This window comes from Podarcis muralis, chromosome 9, assembly GCF_964188315.1.
Source record: "Podarcis muralis chromosome 9, rPodMur119.hap1.1, whole genome shotgun sequence".
Classification (NCBI taxonomy): domain Eukaryota; kingdom Metazoa; phylum Chordata; class Lepidosauria; order Squamata; family Lacertidae; genus Podarcis; species Podarcis muralis.
Window position 1 is genome coordinate 24,437,579 of NC_135663.1, and position 18,920 is coordinate 24,456,498.

Below are 18,920 nucleotides of genomic sequence, written 5' to 3' on the forward strand. Positions count from 1 at the left end.
CCAAAATCAGCAGTTCTTGTGGTAGGACAAACTTTTAATTTTACTTGTGAGTCAGTACTCTCAAGGTACTTGGCTAATAATAATAAACTTTTTTATTACTCAAACAACCAAGCCTTGTAAAAACTCATTTAAACTCCTTTCTATAGAAAGCTGTAGATAAGCAATACAGTTTTGTTAGAGGACATTCGGCACAGAAACATGTGTGTATACCTTTAAGAAGTTTCTGGGATTAATTGGCTGCAGGTGACCGTTGCTATAAAGGAAAAAAGCTGAGTTTTGTTGCTTGCCTGCAGGAATAACATCCACCAGAGTTTGTGTTTATTTGCTTAGTAATAAAGTCTTCGTTTTAGTTTGGGTTTTTACACCTATGTCTCCTGGAGTCACTCTGTCCTCTGCCACCGGCTGGAAATCCCCCTCCAACAAGTTTATCTATAGAAAGGTGTATTATATAGATTTTCACAGTGTAACGTCTCATAGTAAAAACAAACCAATTTAGGAAACCTGTTCTCTAATCTGACATTCAAATGATTTATTTAATTGGAACCATACTGATGGAACCATAAGGATACAGTTTGAATTCCAGGTGTAGAATTACAAATTAGCTTCTCAGCAACTTAAAAGACTAACAAGCTTACTGTAATATGAAATTTTATAGGAAAGCCGACTGTGAAAATGAGGGATCTGTGTCTTGGCAAGTTTCTTTAGACAAATTTCAGCCTTACCTGACTAAAATGGCTGTATTGATCACAAACTTAATAGCAGCAGAGTCCGCAACAAAATGTTGCAGCATAGAGTGCAACATCTCCAGACTGTGTTCGTGATTCCAGCCACTCCCTTCCTTACCCCAGCCCCTGATTTCTGCCTTCCCTCTGCTCTCCAAAGTCAATCAGTATTTCATGGGGAGGGGATATTGTTCCAAGCCCCACATATGGAGGGGAACACATCAATATTGACATTCAGCAATGATAGAGTCATACTGCACTGCTGCTAACATTTTCCCCTCCAGAATCCCACTAATTTGAGTTGCAGAAATCTAGTGGGGAAAATCACAAAAACACAACCGCAGTGCTCGGCTCACAAACGTTTCCCATGCATTAGGTGCCTCTTGCCAGAAAGTTTAGCTCAAGAGTGTCTGTGGACAAGCAACTGAACAGGTCTGCTTGTTTTGGGATACAGAACAGTAACGGAGATGGGAGCTTAGGTTGCTCTTCCTCATAGAGTTGAAGAGCTATCTTTGAATTAGACCTGCCCTGTTTTGTAGAAATTCCTTTTCTTGTGCTATCACTGACAGATAGCATAGTGTCTTCACAATGTTTTTGGAAATCGAGTCCTCCCTTAAAGAGGGCATGTATTGCGGTGAGACTTAGAAATCAACACCCTGTGTTGTGGGTGGGTACGATTGGTCAGCCACAACACCTGATTGGTAGGTCCCTCGTAGCTGGGTGCAGTCTGGCCAATGGGATGCAGTCCAAACGGTTCAAGGGACCTATTTATACCCATGCACGTGACCCAGAGTTTCCTCTTTCGGCGTGTGCATTTGGAACACCCGCCCACCTCTCCCTATTTTTAGGGCTTTGCACTTGACCTTGCTATGCCATCATGTGTTGTCTGTCGTTGGGACGGGCATGGCAGGAATTTTCCCCGCTTGGCTGATTGGCTGTTGCCATCTGGGTTTCGCCTGCTGCGTAGCAAATCGTCAACACTTGTAAGGTTGCGGGTAGGCTCTGGTTCAGGTGATAGGGATGGGAGAACGCTTTCGCCATTCCTATGTGAAGGGTATTCCGTTTAAGGAATCCAGGGACTCAATGGTTTGGTCAACCCCTGAGAGGGGGTTGTGCCCGTGCCTGAGTCCAGGGGGACATTTGGGTGGCGGAGTTAGCCAGCCTGTTCCTGGCTTTCCACTCATCCGGGTGCTCACCCTTGGCTGATCTATGCTGGAACCCTGAGTCAGCGCTACCTGCTTGGCAGGGAGCTAGTCGAACCGGAGCCTATGCAACCAATCACTTTCTGCAATCAATAAAGTTGTGGCCTAAATTCTGCCCAAAACCAAACCAAAATTTGAGACAAGTGTGAATTTATTTAGAGGGGAGGTTTCTGGGTCTGAACATGCAAAGAGATCCCAGTACAGAGGGATGGAGTCAGGGCTGGATTTAGGTTTGATGAGGCCCTAAGCTACTGAAGGTAATGGGGCCCTTTATTTATGTCCAGCTGTCCTTTGTCCACAACAAATTGTCGTTTTTTTGTGTTGAATATATGCTATATGGTAATTTATGGACCTAATAGGTATCTAAAGCCATTTGCACATAACAAAAAAATGTATTTTATCAAAGTAATTGTTGAACTGAAATACAATAATCAGTATCCAGGTTTTTTTCCTTTAATTTTTTTGGGGGCCCCCCAAGAGAATGGGGCCCTAAGTTATAGCTTGTTTACCTTATATGTAAATACGGCACTGGATGGAGTGGATCTGAGACTACTGCACAGTCTTTTGAAGGGAATTTACAATAAGGAACCAGTTGAAACTTTTCCAAAGTTTACTTTTTTGTATAAGTAAATATTTATATACAGTGGTACCTCGGGTTATGAACTTAATTCGTTCAAGAGGTCCGTTCTTAACCCGAAACAGTTCTTAAACTGAGGCGCGCTTTCACTAATGGGGCCTCCCACTGCCACCATGCCGCTGGCGTGTGACTTCCACTCGTATCCTGGGGCAAAGTTTGCTACCAGGAGACCTACTTCCGGGTTAGTGGAGCTCATTACCCAAAGCGTTTGTAAGGAGGACGGTACGTAACCCAAGGTTCCATTGTAAAGGAAAAGTTTACTTTTACTTAGGGTTGTGCGCCCATCTCACTTAAGAGGCCGGGAGCCAGCGCTGTCCGGAGACACTTCCGGGTCACGTGGCCAGCATGACAAAGCTGCATCTGGCGAGCCAGCGCAGCACACGGAAACGCCGTTTACCTTCCCGCCAGTAAGCGGTCCCTATTTATCTACTTGCACCCGGGGGTGCTTTCGAACTGCTAGGTTGGCAGGCTCTGGGACTGAGTAACGGGAGCGCACCCCACCGTGGGGATTCGAACCGCTGACCTTTCGATCGGCAAGCCCTAGGCGCTGAGGCTTTTACCCACAGCGCCACCCGCGTCCCTAATATAAACTTTACCTTTATATAAATCTGTCTATATCTGTATCTATATATAATTGTGCACAAATGTGGACTCTGTCTCCTAGGGGTGCTCACTATTACTTTTGCATAATTCAGAATGCTTGTGCACACTCAGCAATATGTGCCTGCAACCTCTGGACCATTACTCATCTTCTCCAAGAAAGGAATACCCATATGCATTAATCATGTTAATTTATAGCCAAGCCTAGTTTGAGATGAGTAAATGAGGCCAAAGATCAACTTTAAGAAGAATGTAACCTTACCAAGTAATTATTAAATATTGATGGTTATTCATTTCATGACACAATGACCTGTAGGTTAAAAATAGCTTTATTTTTTATTTTATTTTTTGGAATAAACAAGAGTTTCCAGTAAATGGAAAACAAACTGGTGCCCTAACAGAGTTCATAAACAACACTGATAACAGCAGAGATACAACCGACAAATATAGACCAAGAAGGCATACTGTCTAAATACAGCAGTGCTTTAAAGTTTTCATTTTCAATATAGTTAATACTGTACAATTAATAATTATTATAAAATCTTTGTCATTGAATATTACAATATTGCTCCAGTGTGCATCCCTAGCTGGAAGGGGAAATTGTGTGTGGAAATAGGTGCTGTTTATGCTCCCTTTAATTTTTTTTTTTTTTTTAAATCTGAAATCCATTTGAATGTGGGATTGGACTCACTCCCATCTCCACCAACAGTGCAACCCCACACATTCAGGAAGCAAGCTGCACTGAGTTCAGTGGAACTTACTCCCATGTAAATGTGGATAGGGTGGCAGCCTAAGAAACTGATTGGCAGGTTTTCGTGGAACACTCTTGGTTGTTCCATGTGTCCTCCTGTTAGATTGCATGCAAGATTTACAAGATAACATTTCTATTTATTTCAGCATTGGCATGAATTGCCCCACCAGAAAGTTGCACAGTATAACAAATAAACCATTAAAACATGGGAAAATTATTAAAATCTCAAGACTGAACACTGAGATTCCAAAAGGACAAAGACACATCAGTGACTGCCAGTCAGCTAGACATCTGAAACAAATGAGGCCATGCTACCATTGTACTGTGGCTGCAAAGCATGATGCTCCAAATTTAGACCATAAGTAAATGGATGCTTCATCATAATGTATAACTAGCCAATATTCTTACCAATTATTGCACAAACCCATACATCCTTAAAACAAACCCAACTGTACATAGTTATTCTTATTTATAGAATTTTCTTTTCATGTCCTGATCCTTTTGCAAGGCACTGTGTTGTTTTCAGCATAAAATCCATTTTTTTGTCTGCAGGCACTTCCATTGATATGGCTTATGCTTTCGTTGATGCATTCCAGCTGGGAGCTCCCATCTGTGGGCATCTAAAACAAATGCACAATTTGATTGAATATGCAGATATTGGCATCAGCAGATATTTGATGTCATGGGAACTGCCAGAACCACATATTTTACAAGCCTGTGGTTCTAGGTTATCAGTATTCATTGGTGCAAAATGTAGAAGGGCTTGCTGGATTCGGCTAATTAATGGCCCATCTAATCTAGCACACTGTTCTCACGGTGGCTAACCAGATGCCTGTGGAAAAGCTGAGGCCAGGACCCAAGCGCAAAACAGGTCCCTAATCTGAGATGTTTACAATCAAATTTTAGACATTGCATGAGACAGAAGAGAGCCAAGTGTAGGACATCAGCAGAGAGATAAAGGATGCAAAGCCAAGGATAAGAACAGAATGATGTGAGCAAATGCAGCTGCATGCACATAATTTAGGCATTATGTCAGTTATGACTATGGGTTATGCCAATGGTTTATGGAATAGGTGAGTTTTGAGCTGCTTGTATGAGGGTTGGGAGGGGGGAGAGCATGGCATGACATAAAGTGTACTGAGAGAAAGCCCTAAACATGAGGTACGTGGGTGAAGTTTTATAAGACAGGAAAGTCTTCAGACAGCTCATAGGAACTTAGGAAGCTGTCTTATATTGAGCCAGGACAATGGTCCATCTAGAATACTTTTGACTATATTTATTGGCAGTGTCATTATGGAGTTTCCAACTTACTTTTCTTTTACTCTGTACACTTGTTGGTAAGTCATCTCTGGTCCGGTTTATTGTTGAATCTTCTAAATCTGGGACAAGAGGAGGAAGGAGTAGGTTTTCCATCATTAGGTACAGAAGTCGCAAAATGTAAAGAAAAAGTTCGTGTGGTTTTAAATACTAGCTTATTTTCTTGTAGAACTAGATAAATTTCTTTAGAATTCACTTAAGACACGTTTCAGCAACAAGCAACCTATCCCCAACTTACCACTATGAGTTCACCTGGGAGCTGAAATTATCCTGGCTAAATCAGTCCAGGTTCTGCAGTCTACATAATCTAATGTTGCATCTCCAACAATGATCAGACATCTCTGCAATGGGTCACAAGCTTATGCTGGCCACTTGTTCTTATCTGATTTTGGCATCTGGAGTTGCAAAGTCTTTCCTATATCTTTAAATGTGTCAAGACACTAAGAAAGGCTACAGCCACTGCACCCCTTTCTCCCTCCTTCCCCAGTTCTCTGCCACACTCTTAACTACCTCTGTTACCTATAGAACAAAATTGGAGGCCATATATACAAAGGAATCGGTAGGCATGCAAGAATGCTTACCTGTGAGGATCTCATCAATCTGATCAACTGCAAACTTTGCATCTTCCATAGTGAAGCACATGGGTGGCTTAAATTTCAAGATGTTTCGATAAGGTCCATCAGCACTCAGAAGAATCCTCTGTTCTTTCAGCCTGATTAGAAGGGAACACAGATTTAATTTGGAATGCAAACTCCAAAATGCATTTAGGTATGTGAAATTATAACGCAGTCAGTCCCTTTAAAGCTGTGTTTCATGATTCTGGGTAAATCATGAGGGCATCTTCAGTTGCTCAGCCCTGACCTGACTATGAATTTCAGCTCCTTCAGTTTGAATGTCTAGCCTGGAAGTTGTAAAGTTAAAACTGATGAAAGGAACATCTAAAGCAAGCCAGTATATATTTACTTGTAGATAATATGCTGGGCCTCAGCGGTGGCAGGCGTTCTCTTTTGTCGATCCTTCACAAGATCCACTCCAACAAACAAACCAACACCTCTGAAAAATATAATGAAAAGGGAGGGAATAAGAGGTGCAGCAATCAAATCTCAGTGTTGCACAACTCCAAATAGTTTTACAATGTAGTGTGGTAGGTCTCCTGTACAAAACAGTTATCTGATCTGTTATTCAGTAGTTGTCAGTGGTGGGGGGTGGGTATGATTGGACCCACCACTGGAATGCGTCTCCTGGGTCTTCAGAGGGCAATGCAGTCCTTGGATTGAAGAAGCCACCCCTAGTTATACATTCTTCCGCATCTAAAAACGTTTTAATGTTTACCCTGTTATGCCTACCTGACATCTCCCACCAGCGGATGCTTTTCTTTTTGTTCCTTCAGTAGTCCAGTGAGATAGTTTCCAACACGTGTGGCATTCCCTTGGAGATCTTCTTTTTCTATCACATCCAAAACAGCCAGTCCAATTGCACAGGACACTGGGTTGCCCCCAAACTGAGGGAGGGGAAATGACCAAGAAGAAACAGGTTATTGCTGCCTCAATTATTTCTTCATCCAAAGATTTTGATGAATGTTTTGAACAAGACGGGGCTTGGCATCAGATTATTTTCTTAGGCAAACAAGAAATATTGGGTGCAAATTTCCTTCTATCTTTTTAACTTGCACCTTATGTGGTGCTACGGAGTGTCATATTTCTTCTTCGCAGTTTCTATTTTGAAAAGTTTGAAGGGAATAAAACACCACAGGGTTTGTACTGCTTTCCTACACAGAGTAAAGCTTTGCTATAACTTAGGCTCCAGCTCCTGCGGGAGGCAGTGGAAGACAGGAGTGCCTGGCGTGCTCTGGTCCATCGGGTCACGAAGAGTCGGACACAACTAAACGACTAAACAACAACAAGGCTCCAGCTCCACTTTTAAATATACTTTTAAATATGGTTTTACATATACACACAAGAGACCATGTGTTCAATATTATTTGCATGACGAAGCTGTACATTGTCAATCAAAGTCTCATTTAGGCATTAAGAAGCTCAACCTGAGCATCTATTCAGTACGAGACTCAATTGGTGCACGCATGATATTGCAACGTATGGTCAAACCTTACTAGGCTGAATATTTCCTATCACCTTGTGCTTAATGGGGAATTGAGAGCACAACTGTCCTCCCCACCCTCCTGGTGTGTCACCAGTGTCTTCAAAAGATAATAATACTTCATGCCTATGCAGCAGTGCTGTGTGGATATGAGATGGGGTTGGGGCAGCAGTGAGGGCAGAGGAACTCTGGGTTGGCAGTGCTGGCCTACACAGTAACATTCTGTCACTGCTGCTCCCCCACCCCCTGGGCCACTGCTGCACCTATGGGCATAGAATCCAAAGGACATTGGCCCAAATTGCATGAAGTTCTGCCAAATGGATTGAGAAGGCAGGTGCTATTTCACTTCACACCATACATAAGAGATGGATCAGGGCCAGATGTTGCCTGATGCTGTTGTCTAAACTGGGTGAACTGGCTTCACTGAAAAGCATTATTTGAGTCATTACTGGGTGCTCTGAACATTCTTTCTGTAACAATCGATGATGGTGCAATTATGCATGCCAGGCCCCTATAACAGATGTGGCCCTCCTAATATTGCTGAACTACAAGTCCCATCATCCCTGGTCACTGGCAAAACTTACCAGGGCTAATGATCATTCAGCAACATCTGGAGAGCCAAAGTTTCCTCATACCCAATTTATAACTATAAATGATAATATTAGAAGAGAAGCTCACCGTATTGAAGTACTCCAGTCCAGAGGCACCAAAAGCTTCTGCAATCTCTCTGGTGGTAACTACACAAGACATGGGATGGCCATTGCCAATTGGCTTCCCCATAGTGACAATGTCAGGCACAAAGTCTTCGCCTTGTAGCTGGAATCCCCAGAATTTTTTTCCAACTCGACCGAAACCGACCTGGACTTCATCAGCTATGAAAACTCCACCCGCTTTGCGGACAGCGCTGAAAATAAAAAGGGAACAGATGTCTCACTGTGATGTGTCACTGTCATGTAGGAGCGTTTACATGAAGACTTCAATTATGGTCCTGCAAGGGGCATTTACAGCTGAGAATTCAGAAAAATGCTTATCAGGCCATATGCTCTTTATAGCATGGCCAGTAGATGGATAAAGTTGACCTGCGTTCACTCTGTCCAGTCACAGAAGGATATGTGTGGTCTAGAAATATTGGATAAAAAGATCTGATACACACAATGCGCTGGGCCTCCTGTATTCTCAAGTTCTAGGAATGATGTACCATGTGATTTTTCTTAATGTGCAGATCACCCCAGAGCTACTGTGCAATAAGAAGTCATGCTGTTCATTGCAACTAGCCCAGAATCCTGTTCTCTCAGTGGGTCAACCAGTTGCCTATGGGAATCCCATAAGCAGACTGTGATAACACATTAACTGGCTAGTAGCCATGAATAACCTTATCCTGTCTAGTCCTCTTTTAAAGCCATCCAATTTGTCTGCCATCACTGAACTTTGAGCAATACTTATATTCCCTATGTACCACCCCACCAACTTATTGGCCTTGGATTGAATTGCCAAAAGCTACTTTGAGAAAGGCATCTCTTGTTACTGGACAATATTTATTTACAGAAATAAATAATAATAATAATAGCATTTTTAAATTTCAAGGAACAAAGATTAAAGCTACACAGAGAACCAAATAAGTAGACTCTCCCTGTGATTTTTAGTAAGTAGCCTGCTGTAAGTAAACCCATCCCAAGCACTATACATACTCTGCCACTTTCTGGAAATAGCCTGCAGGTGGAATTACTTGGCCTCCGCAACTCTGCATGGACTCAGCAATAAAGGCTGCAATCTAAGTAAGAGAAGATGTTATAAGAAAAGCATTCCTCTGCTTACTCATTTGCAAATGAAACAACAGCTACAGGCACGAACCCTATGAAAACAGGCGAGATAAATGAATATGCAGTTTGGATAGCTATGTTGCATCTTGAACAGCTGTGAGCAACAGTAACGACAACAAAAATGGCAGAGGTGCCCAATTTTTCAATGCCAGGGCAAGCATCCAGCATAATTCTACAGCTCATGATTGACCCAATGCTCGAAGTCTTGGATTTACTGTGCACATTTATTTAAAAACTCATTTAGTCGGCCTACTCTTGCAGAATACAAATGTGATACTGGAAGTATCTGATGGGTTCACTGTTCTGATGAGTTATTTATTATCTATTTATTATTAATGATTGTCCACATTTCAATAATTTAATTACTAAAGGTGCTTTATAGTCTTTATATCAGCTTTACCCTGTGAACTCATGAACCTCCACCAGCTTCATTCACATGGCATTCTGTGATAGCCGATTTAACCCCTTTCCTGTGGCTCAAAATGGGAAACAAACAAATGCATTGAAGATGTGCAGAGCTGTATTTTGGGCACCCCTGCTTCAGAAGAAGAAGAAGAAGGAAAACGTATGCAGAGCAAATCAGGATGAGGCATTTGACAAAAAGACAGAGCCTACAGCTGAAGTGATTCCAGTAGCTAGGAATGAAAACAAACAAACCAAAAAAGGTTATTTGGGATCAGGAATCAACATCAGCAGATCAGATAGACTGGAACTGGAAGCTTACATTTTCTGCATTCAGCATTATGCCTTTGTTCTCCCCCAAGTCTGCCTGGAGGGTAAGCCCAAATCTGCTATTTAACTGACTGCCTCCCTCACTCTTGCACAACCCTCCCCGAGTATCAGCCAGGGGTTCATGCAAGCTTGAGCAGTGCCGTCTTCCTGGAAAGAAGGTCGTGTGGTAACGTGTAAAGAAGCGTACACTATATTCGAAGAGGTATACTACAGCCAGACAGTAGGAGGCTCCCCATAGTCTGTGAAACTTTATCAACTGCTCCTGGCAGAGGTCTACGGCACCAGAACCTATGAGAAAGATAATGCGAGGGGGAAGGGAGGAAACAGACAAAGGGGGGAAAATAGAAACTATCCGTTAGTTTCTTTGTTTAAAATCTCAATAAGGAATTAAAGACAGATGGGTGGGCTCCTCTGGACTTTAAGGTGATGGGGAAATAGTGGCTCCAATCACTACCGGTGGGCATTTTAGGTTGTTTTTATTCTTGTATTGTATTGTTTGCTTTTGCAAGTTCCTTCGAGTTCACCTTTCTGGAAAAGAAGTGACTAATAATAACAAGCCTCCATGCCAGTTCTAGAAATATCTCTCCACACCAAAGTCAGCAAGTTCCTATATCATTACTCGTGTTAAGATGCTATGCTTTAAATCAACAGCTTACTTTGCCATTTTGTCAACTGCTTTGAGTGTAATTTTTTGTTCACATGAGCTAGCATTTAAATTCATGTCTCTGGATCCTCAAAGTGCAACATTCCACTGGATCCTACTGATTTTCTTCTCTTTGCACTGGGACACCCCCGTGAAAAATTCTGAGAAGCTGCTGGGCTTTTATATATTTCTTCTTGTTAATCTGTTTGGTAGTTTGTATGATTTTGTGTTGTTGCAAAAATGAATAAATGTAAGCCCCCTTTAGGCATGAGGGCTCAAACTGGGTGGGGATTTTAGGAACAGAGGCTGTACACTGCAGTGCATTATATCCTGTGCCTTTTAACTGTTGCTACATACAGCCCCATTAATTTCAGCAAAAGTTCTATGTGCAGTTTCAGAGCACAATCAAAATAGCGCTTTATGCTTTAAGCCTGCTCTTACGTATGAAACGGAGGTTTAGATTTATTTATTACTTTCTTCTTCTTTACTCAATCCTTACCTATTATTTTCTTGTGAGATTTTGAATGGAAGTTAAAGGGGGGGTAGAAGGCACCTTAAAATCCAGGAATCCAGTAAAAACAAAAGAAATTCCAGCTATATTTTTCTATGAATGAATTGAGGCAAAGAGAACTTTGTTGTTAGCCGCCCTGAGCCCGGCTTCGGCTGGGGATGGCGGGATATAAATAAAATTTATTATTATTACTATATAAAGCAGTCAAGTTCACCTAATTGAGCATTTTTCAGGACACAATCTGAGTAGGCTTTCATGTTCCTCCATTGTTTACATACCTTGCGGCCGTTCTTCTGAGCCTCTTCAATTATCTTTTTCACATTATCGGCATAAGCGCTTCCTGGGTCTGGATGGTCCTCTCTATATTTTCCTCTGTATATATCTGGTGAAGGAGCCTAAAGAGTGGCAAAAGAAGATTTGAAATCTTTGAATGCACTGTCCTTGGCTCCTCCTCCGACAGGAACAAAACTGGCCTTAAAAACCCTATTTGGTGTGCACCTCATGTAGGACATCTTCTAAATCTTCCCACAGCAGGTTAATAAGAAACCATGCATCAGAGGCACAAGAGGACCTTAACATTTCCAGTATTTTAATGTATAGGTCCACAGGTTTTCCGTATCCCTGGCTTTCCAGGAAGTGGGACAGAAGGCAGAAACGACAAAGAACTGAGACCATAATAACATACACTGGCTCATCTCTAGTTCAATATCTGTTCTCAACAACCCCCTATTAGATGCTTGGAAGAGCAATCTTCTGCTGCTTGTCCCCGTGATCTGGAAGGGTGCCGGGCTGAGGGGGAGCACAAAATAATTTAAAAACTTATATTTATATGGATAAATAAGGGTAAACTGCACCAAAAAGAATTATTGTGAAAATAAGGGGGAAGGGGCACAAAAAATGGTCCTCACTCAGGGAGCTGTATTACTAAAGTCTGCCCCTGTTGTCCATCAGCCTAATTGACATCAGTCTGAAGGGGCTTCAAAGTGTGTAGGGATCTGTGTGTGCAGGGGTCCTTTAAGGCATATCATGAGGGGAGGGTGCATTGGCATCTAGAAGGCAGGATGTTTCTGATTTCCAGATCTTGGGGCCTGCTCATGCTGAACCTTGCAAGAGAGCTATGCTTACTAGCCACTGTCAGATTTATTGTCCATGAATTCCTCGTGATAATTAGGAGCCACTTCTTAAGAGATTCTTGGATACAGAAACCTACGGGGTTTTTTCTTTTCTTTTTTTAAAGCATGCTTTTTTCTACTGTAGGTTAGCATGCATTTTCTTTTTAATATACACAAGCAGGTATCTTGCATTTTTCAGGACAAAATATATCTCTGTCCATATACAATTCATCTTGTAAGAAGCGCCCCGGGCTTCTTACATTGATTAGGCCAACCTAAATATCACTAAATAGTATCTATTGATTTTTGTGGAGGTATTGCTGTGCAGTTTAGCTTTGCATTTCATTTGTATCTGCAATGAATAGAAATATGCTAAGGGCAGTAAGAATCCAGCATACTAATTACTTACCACATGTACAAATTCCTTTTTGGCCTCTTTCCCCAGTTGATTAAATTTATATGGACTGATGTCAATCAGTGATGTAACATGGCCATGATAAGCACTGAAATAGAAGATGAATGCAAAGTGACCCCAGGGTGTGAAAGAGTTCAACAGAAGCAGACTCTGTTACAGGCTAGTTTTGCACATGTTTTACATAAGTTTTGCACCTAAACTGACAAAGAATCTCAGTTTAACCTTAGTTTTCTATATGTGGTATCACTACAGCAACATATTCAATGTCGTTGTTCACAATTTTCATTGTTTTTAATATTTATTATTATTGAACTACAAATGCAAATATTCTCTAATTAATAGGAATTAGTAGACTGTTTCCCTCTATGACATACAACTATGCAGAGGCAACCCCTTCCTCACAGAAACGGATGAGTCAAAACAGAGGTTTGAGTTAAAATGAAGAAGTCTTGATGAAGTTAATGGATACATTTATTTACAGATCACTGTGTGCAGATCAGTGACCTCATTTGAGGTGAATGAGAAACTAACTGTGATCAGGGAAGCTCCATGCATGCAGAATCTTCTTGTATGGGGCTCTGGGTGCTTGGCTACAGACTGAACAGTCATTACAGTAGCACATGACCCATCTGCATCATGTTGCAACGAACTGATCTCATCCATACCATCAGCATACTTACTGGTCAAGTGTAATCACGTCTTGGTGGCCCCTGTATTGGCGGGCCAGGCGCAAAGCGAGATCATTTGCTTCAGATCTGCAGGACAAAATTAGAAGGCAATGAAAGCAGCTATTGTAACAGGAGAGCCACATAATAAACTTTTTTAAGCCAAAGATAAAATAACTCCAGACAGGCATATATCAAACTCTAATCCCCTATAAATGATTAATAGCACACCTATTGGATTCAGAGTGAAAATGTTGAATGAGGGCAGGATTCTCTCTGGGTTGGAAAGCCAAAGAGTTGCTTCACATGGACCCACACATGGAAATAAAATCGTAGAGTTGAAAGGGACCTACAAGGGTAATCTAGTCCAACCCCCTGCAATGCAGGAATCTCAACTAAAGCATCCCATAGCGATCACATCTAAACCTGGGTGAATTCTGCACATGTCTTGATTATCATAAAATCTACAGCTGGACACAAAATATGAACTTGTGAATAGCTCAGCTTTGGTTTACATTGCTAATCTTGAGAGCTGGCCAGGAAAATGAGGGGACATACAGGTTGTGGACATGATCTGGTGCTGCCTGTATGTGAAGCCTTTCCATTCTATGAAGAGATGTGGCCCACTGTGTACACAGAACATCACTTCTGTGGAGGGGCTGAAGAGCCCCTGTGGGCATGGAGCTCACTGAATGCATTGGAGCTGATGGGAGGAATTCCTTGGACTGATCCAAAGAGGCCTGGGAGAGGGAGAGACACTTCCCCATTGCACAATCTGGTTGTTTTGCATTTGGAGAAACCCTCACGCTGCAATCTGTTGTTTCCTTTGCAGCAAGCTTTTTCCTGTGTTTTGTATCTGGTAAAACTGATTGTATCTAGTGAAACCTTCTTCTGCAGAGATTTCATTTGCAGAGTCATAACTCTTATCTGCTGAAAGTACAGAGTCTCAGACTAGGATTAGGAAAACCCAGGTTCAACTCAACCATGAAGCTTTCCCCCCACTGTCTCTCAGCCTACCCCACAGGTTAGGGGGCACAAATCCACGGGTTAGGGGGCGCCTTGCCCCGGGTGCTGACAACCCACGCTACGCCACTGGTAAAAGATAAATACTATGACCATATGAATTTTTGCCCACATGAAAACCTGGGCACAACCTTAGAAAGCCCTATATTTGTTAACTCTGTTCTCTCATCATCTCCCAAAGCTGTTAAAATGTAGAAGTTAATTTATACAAGTTTCCAAAAGATAATAGCAATGAAAAGTCCTTTAGCCATACCCAGAGTTCACGAAGTAGCAAACAGAGAGAGGCTCTGGGAGGGTCGCAGTGAGACGCTTGGCATACTGGACCAGATTGTCGTGCAGGAAGCGAGAATTGGTGTTGAGTAACTCCATCTGTTTCACTGCAGCCTTGACCACATCTGGATGGCTGTGTCCAACTAGAAAGGACCAAGCGAAGAGAAGTCAATGAACCCATTTGAGAGTACCTGAAAAAAGACCCCAAATCTACCTAAAATGAATGGGAGCACTTTAAAAGCTGTCAACATATATTACGCCATAGTTCTTACCATGTGCTACGTTGTTAATGCAGTCCAAGTATTTTTCTCCATTCTCATCAAACATATACTGCCCACGGGCACACACAATCTTAATGGGGTCCTTAGCAAAGAAGACCTTGCATGAGGGCCTGAAAAGCACAAAAGCATTGCTTTAGTTTAGGTCTGCTGAAAAGCTCCTTCTCCAGACCACTGCATACACTTGTACAAACATGTAAATGCAGCAAATTCATTATGGTCTATCAGGAGTCCTCAAGCATTGTCCTGGAAAGACTCAGTCAGTGAGGGGGAAATAGTAAATTACGGTATGTCTTTCCAAGTGTAAATATGGCTGGCTTCATGGAACACTCATCATAGTACAGTGGTACCGGAGGTCCGTTCTTAACCTGAAACTGTTCTTAACCTGAAGCACCACTTTAGCTAATGGGGCCTCCTCCTGCTGCTGCTGACACGCCACCAGAGCACAATTTCTGTTCTTAACCTGAAGCACCACTTTAGCTAATGGGGCCTCCTCCTGCTGCTGCTGACACGCCACCAGAGCACAATTTCTGTTCTCATCCTGAAGCAAAGTTCTTAACCCGAGGTACTATTTCTGGGTTGGCGGAGTCTGTAACCTGAAGCGAATGTAACCTGAAGTGTATGTAACCCGAGGTACCACTGTACAGGAATTGCCTTAGGGGAAATTTGGTATCTCTTCCCACCTGTGAAAAGGACAATAACTTAAATGTGATATATTGCTCAACACACCAAGCCAATCTCCAAATAACAGAGTTGTTTTGGACATGCACAGGGTTTTGTTCCCTCACCACAAACAGCATAGACTGGGGAAATTGGGAACCATTCATTAAGAAAGGATCAAACCCGCCACACAAAAAGGGCTCCATCCATTTCCTCTTCCACACTCTCCATTGGGTGCATACAGCTGCTTCCATGAGAGAGCTGTCTGCACAGCAGGGCTGCTAATGGGGAAGGGAGGGGTTCCCAGTGTGTCTGTAGGGACTCCCGTGCATTAAGCAGTGTGCATGAGAAGGGGAGAACAATGCAACCTGGAGTAAGTCTCTTCCTAGGTTTTTTAATGAACCACAAGAAGACAGCCCCAAAGAATTGAGCCCTAACCTTTTGTTTGTTTTGGCTGGCCTTTTGTATCTTTAGCTGGTTCCCAGCTTCTACTGTATGCCAATGGAGCCAAAATAGCTTATTATTGTATTAAGGATGAAATAATAATCCAAGGGAGACAACAACTCTCAGAGTTTGCACAGAACTTTTCGCCTCTCTGGCGGGCAGAATTCCAGGCTTGGCTTTGCAAAACGCCCAGGATCCACTTGGGTTATGCAAGGACTGTGAGTACAGTGTATCAACTGGTTACACAATCTTGCATGCTTGTTTAATGCCGCTGACATCACATGCACCTCTGTGCATTTACTGCACTTGTCCAAGTTTCCTTTGGAAGGTCAAACACTGATCCACCTTCCTGGCTGTTAATCTGACTATTTATACAGGGGTTAGATAAGGGCACAGATGTCCTATGCACAGAGGCAAAGGAGATTTTTTTGGACTGCCAGATGGGGTTTTGTACAGTATTCAAGCATTACACCCCAGAGTATCACACCCCAGAGAAGTGAATAATTTTCATTATCAGCAGGGCTTCAGCTGATTGCATGGCAAAGAGAGGGGGGGAGGGCATTTCTAAGTGTCATTGAAAGTGTAGCATTTCCCCATTTTTGTTTCTAAGAAATATTTTTTGTAAAAAAAACTTTTGGGTTTTTTTTTAAAAAAATAAGCCTTCCTAGAAAGTGCTAAAAACTTTTTAAAGTGTTCTTTTTTTAAGGGGGGGAAAAGAAATTAGGTAAGCGATATGACCCGCCAAAAGTTAAGTGCTTTAAAAGACTTAAATTCTATGCAAACTGTGGGTCCGAACATCTGCAAAAATGCACAGATTTGCACTGAAATCTCCAAACAAGCAGGCTGCAACTTCCATGGATTTCAAGAGGAGATTTTAAAGCATGTGCTTGACTTTCCCATTGAAAGTGTTGCTTTTAAATCCTTTCTATTTATGATAAAGAAAATATTCGTGATAGTTCAAATGATCAAATACGGATCCTTTCAGAAAATGTGACAATTTAGGGCTATGAAATACGTTAGTGCAAGATAATGTCAGAGGCTTTTCAATAAAGGGAAAGTGGCAGTTCTGCGGATGGCAGGGACAGGGCAAAGAAGGTTTTGGTAGGTTGATTTCCACCCCCTTTCGATTTGGTTCAGAGTTTGATCTGGCCAGGATGAGTGTAGACTCACCACCTTGATTCTGCACCCCACTCCCAACCGCAGAGAGATCCCGGCCACCATCTCCCCTAGAGAGATCTTTTGCAGGTCGCCTTTACCGCGCAGGTAGAGGACCTGCCGGGGTCTGTTAGCTGAGTTCTACGGATGAGTGGCAGTATACAAATTTAATAATAAATAACAATCGTGCCGGAGGAAGAATGAGAGCGATTGCAGAATGTGGGGTGGAAAGTTGGGAAGTTTTTTTCTGGGGCGCGCGAGAGTTTTGCATGCCTGCGCCCTCCGCCCCTCTCGGCTCCCCTGGCTTTGCGCCTCTGGCTCACCCGATGTGCTTCTTCCGCAGCTCCAGCGTCTCTGCCTTGCTGTACATCTCCATCGTGCCTGGTCTCGCGCGCCCGCTCTCTCTCTCTGCAGCCCCGGGGATCTCGCCCTGCGCTGCTCCCGGGCAGCCGCCTTCGCCTTTTATCCCATGCCCGGCAGGGGCCGCCGCGTCCTTCGCCCAGGCCCCGCCTCCTGCGCGCCGCCCATCTCCGCGCCACCCGCCAAAAGTGCCAAGGCTGGCTTCCAGCCACCTCTTCTTCTTTACCCGAACGAGGTAGTCCTCAAACCACCCCACTCCGTCGCCACACCCCGCTTTCAACCCGGCTGGTCTTCCCACCACCGTCTCTCCACTGGAACATTTCCCTGGGGTTAGCTCCGTTCAGTCCGTTGCAGCAAAGGGCAAGCAGGGAATAAATAAATAAATAAGGTCGTTATTCTTGACTGTTTGGAAGCCGCTTTGAGATTCATTGCAGTGCCAAGCGGCACAGCAATATAATCCAAATCAACCAATAAGATAGCTCAGTGGCAGGGCCTGAATTAGGTTTGATAAGGCCCTAAGCTGCTGAAGGTAATGGGGCCCTTTATAGGTCCAGCTGTCCTTTGTCAACAACAAATTGTCACAGTTTTTTGTATTGAATATATTCTATATGGTAATTTATGGACCTAAAGGTAAAGGGACCACTGACCATTAGGTCCAGTCATGGCCGACTCGGGGGTTGTGGCGCTCATCTCGCTTTATTGGCCGAGGGAGCCAGCGTACAGCTTCCAGGTCGTGTGGCCAGCATGACTAAGCCACTTCTGGCGAACCAGAGCAGCGCACAGGAACACCGTTTACCTTCCCCCCAGAGCGGTACCTATTTATCTACTTGCACTTTGGTGTGCTTTCAAACTGCAAGGTTGGCAGGAGCAGGGACCGAGCAATGGGAGCTCACCCCATTGGGGGGATTCAAAATGCCAACCTTCTGATCAGCAAGTCCACAGCGCCACCCGCATCCCTAATTTATGGACCTAATAGGTATCAAAACTATTTGCACATAACAAAATGGGAGCCTACACAACACAAAACACTGTTGCTGTGTGGAGGTTTTATTTTATTTGTTTTTTATCTTATATTTTGGAAATGTTCATCCTGTTTTTTTCTTTAATTTTTTGTGGGGCCACCAAGAGAGTGGGGCCCTAAGCTATAGCTTATTTAGCTTATACATAAATCCGCCACTGCTCAGTGGTAGACTCTTAATCTCTGGATTATAGGTTTGAGCACCACATTGGACAATGCATTGCAGGGGATTGGACTGGCTGTTCTTCCTCATGGTCCCTTCCAATTCTGCAGTTCTATGATTCTATGTCCCCTCAAGGGGTTGTTGGACCATCTCTGACCCTTGGCGATTCTGGCTGGGATGCTGATGGGACCTGGAAGGCAGCACAATGTGGAGGGGCCACAAATGCCCCGTCTCTGCATCCTTTGTGATCCAAAGGAAAGCAGAGCGATGTGTTTGGCACCAGCTTGGCAGCAGGAGTTGCTGGGAGGAAGTGTACAAGGCGCCA

The 18,920-nt window shown here is 43.2% G+C and overlaps 1 protein-coding gene across 1 annotated transcript; it reads right to left on the minus strand.

Annotated features, from left to right (window-relative positions):
- Positions 1 to 3,474: 3,474 nt before the first annotated feature.
- ETNPPL (ethanolamine-phosphate phospho-lyase) lies at positions 3,475 to 17,535 on the minus strand. The gene is made up of 13 exons (XM_028744294.2): positions 17,378 to 17,535; positions 14,790 to 14,908; positions 14,501 to 14,660; positions 13,240 to 13,314; positions 12,554 to 12,647; positions 11,311 to 11,427; positions 9,015 to 9,097; positions 8,005 to 8,230; positions 6,576 to 6,730; positions 6,193 to 6,282; positions 5,811 to 5,941; positions 5,224 to 5,291; positions 3,475 to 4,532 (listed from the first exon to the last, which is right to left on the minus strand). The coding sequence occupies exons 1-13, from the start codon at positions 17,428 to 17,430 to the stop codon at positions 4,398 to 4,400; spliced, it is 1,506 nt and encodes a 501-aa protein (XP_028600127.2). The 5' UTR covers positions 17,431 to 17,535; the 3' UTR covers positions 3,475 to 4,397.
- Positions 17,536 to 18,920: the final 1,385 nt, after the last annotated feature.

What these genes read in the sequence shown, in the direction of transcription:
- ETNPPL (XM_028744294.2), bottom strand. Translation starts at nt 17,430, where the DNA reads ATGGAGATGTACAGCAAGGCAGAGACGCTGGAGCTGCGGAAGAAGCAC. An exon ending in TGCTACTTCGTGAACTCTGG is followed by an intron (nt 13,315 to 14,500) that starts GTATGGCTAAAG and finishes TTTGTCCTGCAG; the next exon opens with ATCTGAAGCAAATGATCTCG. An exon ending in TATTTCCAGAAAGTGGCAGA is followed by an intron (nt 8,231 to 9,014) that starts GTATGTATAGTG and finishes TTTTATTTTCAG; the next exon opens with CGCTGTCCGCAAAGCGGGTG.